Source organism: Simochromis diagramma, unplaced genomic scaffold (genome assembly GCF_900408965.1).
Source record: "Simochromis diagramma unplaced genomic scaffold, fSimDia1.1 OVJJ01000061.1, whole genome shotgun sequence".
In the NCBI taxonomy this organism is placed as follows: domain Eukaryota; kingdom Metazoa; phylum Chordata; class Actinopteri; order Cichliformes; family Cichlidae; genus Simochromis; species Simochromis diagramma.
In genome coordinates, this window is record NW_024386945.1 from 1,146,017 (window position 1) to 1,155,888 (window position 9,872).

General features: G+C 40.2%; 1 protein-coding gene and 1 pseudogene across 1 annotated transcript; both read left to right on the forward strand.

Annotated features, from left to right (window-relative positions):
• Positions 1-1,504: 1,504 nt before the first annotated feature.
• LOC120737443 (P2Y purinoceptor 1-like) lies at positions 1,505-3,252 on the forward strand. The gene has a single exon (XM_040038144.1). It carries the CDS (start codon positions 1,609-1,611, stop codon positions 2,569-2,571), a length of 963 nt encoding a protein of 320 aa, XP_039894078.1. The 5' UTR covers positions 1,505-1,608; the 3' UTR covers positions 2,572-3,252.
• Positions 3,253-6,916: 3,664 nt separating this feature from the next.
• Positions 6,917-8,664, forward strand: LOC120737359 (annotated as a pseudogene).
• The last annotated feature ends 1,208 nt before the right edge of the window (positions 8,665-9,872 follow it).

A 9,872-nucleotide genomic window follows, 5' to 3' on the forward strand; every position in this document is an offset into this window, starting at 1 on the left:
CCGTTAGAACCTCTTCCATTCCTCATCAGACTGCACCAGTAAAAATTAATCACCTCCGTAAACCATAATGAATTAATTCCCTTCTTCACTCTTCCCTCTCCTGACACCCCACTTATTCTTGGTTATCTGTGGTTACAGAAACATAATCATCACATTGATTAGGCCGTTGCAGGTCTCTTCTTTGTGGGGAAAAAGTCGTTGCATGCAACCTTGTATTGATTACCATAAAGAACAAATACCCACTGCCTAATCAATTCTGTTTTTGAGTCTCTTCAAGTGCCTACCACTCTTACTAAGTTGTATCTACGGAACACCTATCACCTTGTTCAGATACATGAGGGGGATGAGTGGAAGACCGCCTATAAAACTCCACAGAGGCACTTTAAGTATATGGTCCTGCTGTTTGGCTTAACTAACTCCCCTGCGGTTTTCCAAAACCTTGGTCAATGACGTGCTTCGGGATTTTTTGAATGACCAAGAAGACCAAGAAGCGACACGCACACTATGCTGCACCCCAGCCCCTGAATATCAGCCTGGGCAGAAGGTCTAGTTAGATGCTAAGAACATCCTGCTGCTCGTACGTCCAACGTTCCATGTCTCGCAAGTTAAACCGGTCACCACAACCCTTTGTCAGGTCACTGTCCAGCATTTGAAGACCTCTCCTGCCAGTCCTCCTGCCTGTTTTGCGTGCAAGGGAACTCCCTGAGCCTCCATTTCTCCCTCCTTGGACTTTCTCACATGGACACCTTCCCCTCCGAGCCCCACGGTCTGACTCTGATTGTAACCCATATTCTAACTCATGTTTAGTTGTTAACTCACCACTTTCCTACACTCAGGTAATTGTTCCCCTTTCTGTTGCAGCTTTCCACGGTCCTGATCACAGCTTCCCAGGGCATTTCAGTTTCTGGTTTCCTCGGCTTGAGTTATATTATCATTCCCTTTGTTGTTCCTGTTCATTTTTGTTAAAGAAATACATTTGTATATAATTCCTGTGAATTTTGTATTGAGTCTGCTTTTGAGTCATCACTGTGTGTGAACCAAGGATCATGACACAGACTAAGATTTCCACTTTCACATTCAAAACCGTAACGGAAGGGAAATTTTTACCTTTCTTTTCAGCCATAAAACTGCCCACCCACGCATTCAGTACAGCTAACCTGCACCTGCCCTTTGTCTGCTAAATTCACTCACTTGTCTCTCTTCCTGTTAGAGTTGTATACATTAATACTGACTGCTAACCTTTTACAAAATAACATGTGGATATAGACTGTGGGTTTACACCATAAAGAATTTCAAACAACATTATTAGCAGAGCACCTATTTTTAGAAATCCCCTTTTCTTGAATTTTAACCAACAGGGTATATCATTTTTGTTTTTGGCACTTCCTTTTTTATGCACAAACAAGGAAACAGCCTACATAGAGATTATACGCATGTGTGAATCTGTGCATGAGGCGTTACTCTGAGATGTCAAATAGGATTTTGAGATGACTGAAATGTGTCAAACAGGAAGTTTTCTTTGAACAAATAGGTCATACCTTCTCTTCCCCCTCAAAAACCACCTCTGCCACTGAAGAGTTTTAATGTATCGTCTTCTCAGGAAACAGAATGAATACAACTCACTGGATTCATTCAGTCTATGAGTATAGAACTCTGCCTGCTATTTACACCACTGGCTTCATCATTGGTCTTGGAGCTAATGTATGGGGACTAAAGTCTGTGCTGCAGAAATGGAAAATTCTTGGACACATTAATGTGTTTCTTCTGAACCTTGGAGTTGCCAATTTTTTGTTCCTGCCAACACTCCCATTTTTGTCAGCATACTACTTTATGAACAGTAAATGGATATTTGGAGATGCCTTCTGCAAGATCACAAGATTCTGCTTCAACTTGAATTTATACGGCAGCATTGGATTCCTCACCTGTATAAGTGTGTACAGGTACCTGGCTATTGTCCATCCAATGAAAGTGATGGGAAGAATAACTGTGACTAACTCTGTGGCTATCTCAGTCATGGTTTGGCTGTTGGTGAGTGTTCAAAGTTTTCCAGATATGTTCCTCCCCAAAAACTCACCAAATAAAACTGAAAAATGCTACCATACCACCTCTAACGAGTATGTGGAGGATTACCTGAAATACAGTGTGGGCTGGACATTGACTGGGTTTGTTATCCCACTCCTTATCTTACTTGGCTGCTATGGACATGTGACTCTTGTTCTCTGCCGCATTAATACCATTGATAAGGTGGTGAAACAAAGAAGCTTAAAGTTGATGTTCATTTTGATTTTGCTCTTTTCAGTTTGTTACATCCCCTACCATATTTTTAAGAACCTCAGCCTTTATTCAAGAGTTTTGATAAAACACAGGATGCGTCCAAAATGGGATAAGGGAGTCTTTAGTGCTCATCAGATCAGTCGTGGTCTTGTGTGTCTGAATAGTGTTTTGAACCCCCTGGTTTACCTCCATGTCATGGATATTCCTGCTCAAATCAGACAGATGCTTCAGCATTTTCGTCAGATCTTTGTGTCAGAGTTCAGCAGTGTACCAGTGGCACAAAATGCAGATGTTTAACAGGAGTTTAACACGAATGATTCACTTTGAGTTTGTTTATTATACTGTGCTTCATCCAGTTAATTATTGTTCTCTTTTCCTGCAACAACAGTTTGGGCACAAGTTACTATATAAATATATATAAATACTTTTATCTCTTTTTGTTCTGTTGTCTTGTATATTGTGAATAACTGAAAGCCAGTGGAACACATTTTCTCTTTTGGTTTAAAACACATTGTCTTTATTTTGTATGCATGATTGTAATTGCTCTGAATAAGCCTCACTCATTTTGACGGAGTCAGTATCAACAACCAGTTGCTAATGATATTATTTTTCTAAAATAAATGTAATTTAGTCTTTGAAATGTGTATTATTTAAACACCTTACACTGAGAACTTTTACTTTAAGAATAGATCAGGAGAGAACACTGGCATACTACTAAAATTGGTTTCATATTTACTGTGCTCTTATCAAATGTTTTTTATAGCTGTTGCTGAGTGCGTGCGGTACAAGCCACAGAAAAGCGGCAGTCATTGCACAACTGTGACACTGACACCTTCAAAAACTGACTGCATTGTACATTACATTGTTTTTCATTCTTTAAACACTGCATTCTTTTCATTATGTGTTGGAATTAGTGGTCACATATCTGTGTTTAGAACATGTTAAACATGTTCAAAATAAATGGATAATTTAGATAAACCTGCACTTGTTATGCCCTGTTGTGTTGGAGTAATGAAATGATTGTTACTGTCAGGGTGGGGGAATGTAATGCTCTGCAGGGTTTCTGTCCGTTTGATTTTAACACTTCAAAGCAAGCGTGGCATCATGAAAATTGTAATCCCTTTCTTTACATTTACATTTGTGTGATTAGTAATCCTCCTCACAATGCTTGCTGTCATTACAGATGATGTAGTGACTGCTGATATACAGGGAGTGCAGAATTATTAGGCAACTTAACAAAAAACAAATATATACCCATTTCAATTATTTATTTTTACCAGTGAAACCAATATAACATCTCCACATTCACAAATATACATTTCTGACATTCAAAAACAAAACAAAAACAAATCAGCGACCAATATAGCCACCTTTCTTTGCAAGGACACTCAAAAGCCTGCCATCCATGGATTCTGTCAGTGTTTTGATCTGTTCACCATCAACATTGCGTGCAGCAGCAACCACAGCCTCCCAGACACTGTTCAGAGAGGTGTACTGTTTTCCCTCCTTGTAAATCTCACATTTGATGATGGACCACAGGTTCTCAATGGGGTTCAGATCAGGTGAACAAGGTGGCCATGTCATTAGTTTTTCTTCTTTTATACCCTTTCTTGCCAGCCACGCTGTGGAGTACTTGGACGCGTGTGATGGAGCATTGTCCTGCATGAAAATCATGTTTTTCTTGAAGGATGCAGACTTCTTCCTGTACCACTGCTTGAAGAAGGTGTCTTCCAGAAACTGGCAGCAGGACTGGGAGTTGAGCTTGACTCCATCCTCAACCCGAAAAGGCCCCACAAGCTCATCTTTGATGATACCAGCCCAAACCAGTACTCCACCTCCACCTTGCTGGCGTCTGAGTCGGACTGGAGCTCTCTGCCCATTACCAATCCAGCCACGGGCCCATCCATCTGGCCCATCAAGACTCACTCTCATTTCATCAGTCCATAAAACCTTAGAAAAATCAGTCTTGAGATATTTCTTGGCCCAGTCTTGACGTTCAGCTTGTGTATCTTGTTCAGTGGTGGTCGTCTTTCAGCCTTTCTTACCTTGGCCATGTCTCTGAGTATTGCACACCTTGTGCTTTTGGGCACTCCAGTGATGTTGCAGCTCTGAAATATGGCCAAACTGGTGGCAAGTGGCATCTTGGCAGCTGCACGCTTGACTTTTCTCAGTTCATGGGCAGTTATTTTGCACCTTGGTTTTTCCACACGCTTCTTGCGACCCTGTTGACTATTTTGAATGAAACGCTTGTTGTTCAATGATCACGCTTCAGAAGCTTTGCAATTTTGAGACTGCTGCATCCCTCTGCAAGATATCTCACTATTTTTGACTTTTCTGAGCCTGTCAAGTCCTTCTTTTGACCCATTTTGCCAAAGGAAAGGACGTTGCCTAATAATTATGCACACCTGATATAGGGTGTTGATGTCATTAGACCACACCCCTTCTCATTACAGAGATGCACATCACCTAATATGCTTAATTGGTAGTAGGCTTTCGAGCCTATACAGCTTGGAGTAAGACAACATGCATGAAGAGGATGATGTGGACAAAATACTCATTTGCCTAATAATTCTGCACTCCCTGTAGATACATTTGTTGTACTTTTGTGGGTGTTTGGGTGTGGAAAAAAAAAACCCCACAGACCAATAGTTAGTTCCACTTGTAATAATAATGCACAGCACAGTTTTAAGAAGAACTCTAACAGGCAGTTTTGCTTAATCCCTAATTACTAGTTTGGTCAACCATGAACATGGTACTCTATTGCATATTTGCTCTGGCAAGACATAAAAAAAAGTGTTGAAAAGCATAAAAGTGTTTGAACTTTTGAAATTACAACCCAGAAAGGTATAGAAGAGCGATGTTTCCATCAAATAACTGGCTCTTTTAACTTCCCCATTTCTTACTTTTACCAGCTAAGCATGCAGGCTTTAACACTTTAAAAAGGGAAATTGCTTCATTGCTGCCTACAGCATGAAAACATGCAGAGCTTTCTGCTTGTTTGTGTGCAGCAACAAATGACCTTGATCAAGGCCACAAGCCAAAACGCGTTGGTTACTTAATAAAGTTGTTCCCTGTTACTTTAGGTGTGGCTGGAGTCTTCACATCATCAGATTGTTTGTGTCCAGCACATGAAAAAATGGCAACATGTATGCACTGCAAACAAAAAACATGTGCCCTATTTAATACTCAGAAGTGAGACTATGTGGTCAGCAGTGTAAACTGAAACATTCATTTAACAGATGGGCAGGATGTGCCCTGGCCTCATTCTAGGAAACGATGTATAGGTGCGTCAGTAAAAAAAAAAACTTTACTTTAATGTTGAGCTGATCTTATTTGCTGGCAGGTTTTAGACTATTAAATGCAAATTTTGCAGGTAAATATTTAATTGTTTTGCCTCTGGTGAAAATAAATACTGAACAACATATTCTCTAAATATGCCGAAAACAAATAAAATGTTTTGCAGATGACTCCTAACCACAAAAAATTATTTTAATTCATAAAGCCAACTCATATGTGAAGAAACTGTCCTGTTATGACTCCCTTATCACTTGAGCTGCACTTTATCTCAGTTTAACAGTAAACCACATGTGATCAATAGCGTATCGGCTGTATCCTAGATGTAGTTGAGCATAATGAAGTGTGCAGTTGTGGAAAAATGCAGCTGTGATCAAAATATGTTAATATGAACTGATAGTTTGTGATGCACTACAATTGCTCATGAATGTTCAGTAGAAAGCGCATACTAGTGATGGTAAATTTGATTCTGTGTTTTTCATTGATCATTTCACCATAGTTTTTCACGGTGTTTGCTGGTGAAAAGAAGATTAAAATACTGGCTAAACATCAGTTGGAGCATGGCAAGCTACATTGTAGCCACAGCCACCCTGGGGCGCACTGACAGAGGCGAGGCTGCCGGACACTGGCGCCACCGGGCCCTCTGACCACCACCAGTAGGCAACGGATGAAGTGTCTTGCCCAAGGACACAACGACCGAGACTGTCCGAGCCGGGGCTCGAACCAGCAACCTTCCGATTACAAGGCGAACTCCCAACTCTTGAGCCACGATCGCCCCACTATATAAAGGCAGAGGCGTCATGGTGTAATTATATTATCTGTAAAGAGGCAACATCTCCAAAATTTCGGGAGTAGTTAGTCATTATAAGAAGTGTTTGTGAACTAAAAATCAAGAATGTGGGATACTGTTGGTACGTGATTTGGAGAGCCCAGCACGTGCTCCTGACGCAGGGTAAACAAATTCTGCTGGGGAGACCTACCTTGGTACTTGTGTAGGTGAAGCCAAAGGCAAGATATGCCTCATTGTATTTTCTAGTCTTTGGCTTGGAAGAAAGTTAGTTTGGAAACTGGCGATGCTTCATCTTCTGCTTTGTGTAGCAGCTCCGTCAAAAACCTGTCCATTATGCTAGCAGCATCCAAGTTTTCTTTTTTCGTTTTTTATTCATACCCTGAGTCCTGCATCTGGGTAAACATTGGAAAATACCAATAAGCCAAATGATCAGATTTAGAAAAGAAAAGGCATAAATATGTCAAATCTTAATACACCAAACACAAAAAGTCAATTTAAAATACAAAAACATGTTCCATATTCTAAAATAATGTAAACAAATGGACATAACAGGCTTAAACAAAATCATGCACATACATACTGCTTAACAAATACCAAATAGACATACAGATTATAACTAACTTTGTTCCGTCATTCCACCCGTCCATCCATCCACTCACCCACCCATCCATCAATCCATCCAGCCCGCAATGTGGATTTCCAGGTGTACTGCTACTGGCAAATTATCTTCGAGTTCCCTTGGTTTACAATGTACGCTGGTTTTTCAGTGGAGAGGCGCACTATGCTATTGCTCCTACTCCATTGTCCTATGTTCCTGTATTGTTCTCCTGTAACTCTGACAAAATGGACTTTTTCCAAAGAATCAGAAATATATTTTATCACAACATAATGGCTTACATTCACTACTATGCTGCCAGTCCATGTTACCAACCTCTATGTGATCATTATTTGGAAAAGGTGTAAAGCTTATGTCTCTAGTCCAAAAGGCTGACCTCTGACTCATGCGTGTCGACTTTACATTTGAGTTCCCTCGTCCCACCATGCCCAACGTCGTTTACATCGGAGGCTTTCAAGGTAAGCCTTCAAAGCCTCTCCCATCAGAGTTTGAGGAATTCGTCCAGAGTTTTGGTGAACATGTGATAGTCGTGACATTGGGCACCCTGCTGAGTGACCTTGGACCTGAGTTAACAAAGAGCTTTGCCTCAGCATTTGCCAGCCTCCCTCAGAAGGTTGTGTGGAGACATGTTGGGAAAAGACCAGTCACTCTGGGAAACAACACCATGCTGGTTGAATGGCTGCCTCAGAATGATCTACTAGGCCACCCTAAAACCAAGGTTTTTGTCACACATGGGGGCACCGATGGCCTGTACGAAGCCATTTACCATTCCTCTCATTTTTGACCAGCAGGACAACTTGTTACATATGAAGGCCCGGGGAGTGGCTGAAATAGTTGACGTGACAAAATTGGATGTTGACTTTTCCGGATAGAGTATGTCATGAGGCACAAGGGTGCAGCACATCTACGCAGTGAGTCATATAAGCTGCCTTGGTATGCCTATCATTGCCTAGATGTGATGGCAGTCCTTGTAGTATTTGGTTTGCTGATCATTACCTTCGTTTGGGCTTCTTGTTAATGTCTAATTACATTTTTGTTGAAGACAAAGAAGTCCAAGCATGAATAGATGTGATAATAAACTTTATCATGTGAAAATAATTAAAAGCTACAAAGAAACTAAGAAGCAGTTTTTCATGTTAATTTTATTTTCTTGTTTTCTTTTTGTTTTTATTTCTATTTAAAGTTTCATATCATCACCTTTATTTTCAGAGTGGCCAATATTTTTCTACCATACTTTCAAAGAACAGAACCAGCAGGTGGAGCGGGGTTCGGCTGTTTTTTGCTAAAAATTCAAAAGTCAAATCCCAGATAACAATAAACGTTTGATCCTGCTGAGACCCACATCTACAGTTTTCTATGGCCATAATTGTCCTCGACTGACATCCTTGACTCTGGAAAATCTGGTAAATGTTGCTACTCCCCTGTTGCTTAAAAAATTTAAGGTCAGATGTTAGATGCCAGGTATCATCAGGCCCATACAATACTACCAGCAACTCAGGTCAAGTTGAGCTTTCAGGGAGTGTTTGGATCAAAAAAATATAACTTGATAGGTTATTCCAATAACCACCTGAGTTATGTCAAAAGTAGCCCAAATTAAGCCCATATGTTTGCCATTTCAGAGCTCTGGGAAGATAGCGACACTGAAAAGAAGTGCAGCAGAACAATAAAAATCCTTCACATGTAAAAAAAAACCAAAAAAAAAAACCGAGTTAAGCAAACAAATTTAAAAGATAATACAAAACTCAGCACATGTATTACCAACAGTTTGTTTCTTAAAAACCTTCATAGCTTATAGCCTCACCTCCTGGTTAAAGTGTCATCCATTTGTTGTGCGTACATATTGAGCAGAAGAATCTAACTCTTTGGACATGGTCATAAGGTCATGAGGCCAGTGTAGCTGAAAAAGGGAAAACAACCATTGTGAGCACGTGTGCATTTTTGACAACTAGCTGCTGTCTCTGGGGACAGATACGTCGTCATGTGCTCTTCTGCATCTCTCATTTTCTCAAAAGGCCTGACTGGAGCTGCCACACTCTCTGAATAGAGCAAAGTGTCCATTTGTTTTTGAGACACACTTGGCTTCTTTGTGTAAAAGCAACGGAGTCACAGATAAATATTGCAAAAGTGGCAGAGTCTGATAACATTAGATAAGAAAAAATGTACAGAAATCAGTGGCGTCAGTGGATCATTTCGTAGGTTTTGTCACGTGTTTTCACTTCCACTTCCTGGGGTTTTTTTTAATTTGATTTGATTTGTCGTTGCTGTAAGTAACTCATTTAATACAATCTCACCTGTTATGATTTGAAGTTCATTCTATACTATCTCACCTGACAAGCTAGGTAAAATAAGAGGAGAACAGAAGCAACAACAGAGGGATACTTGATTGCTCTCCTGAACACCTCTTCTTAGTATTCAAACATAAAGGTGTTTATGAGAAACTCTGCTACTTTCTTACATCTGTGTATCGGTTCTTGTGGTTTAGAAGTGGAGGATCAACACTTTCTGTGTGCTCACTTTTCACTTTTTTATGCACAGCTTTTTTTCCACAAAGCTACAGGCATCTAATCCACAGCTTCGTACAGTAGATCTAGGTCATGATTTTGTTAGATCCTGTGTATACTTTGCAGTTGGGTGCGGTAATAACGGAAACGACAGAGCTGTGTGCCCAGCAGATATTTAAATCTGAACATGAAAATGTACTGTAAATTTATATATGGAAACTGACTGTCACACGCTTCTTAAAACATTTGCATGCACATCTTGTTGTTCATGCTGTAAATATAAGAGCAAAACTACATGCTTAAATAATGCAGACCTGATACATAAGGATTTGATGCTTGTGCAAGAGCTTTAACTTATAGCCAACTTGTGCTGGTCATTAATTAATAATTAGAGGAA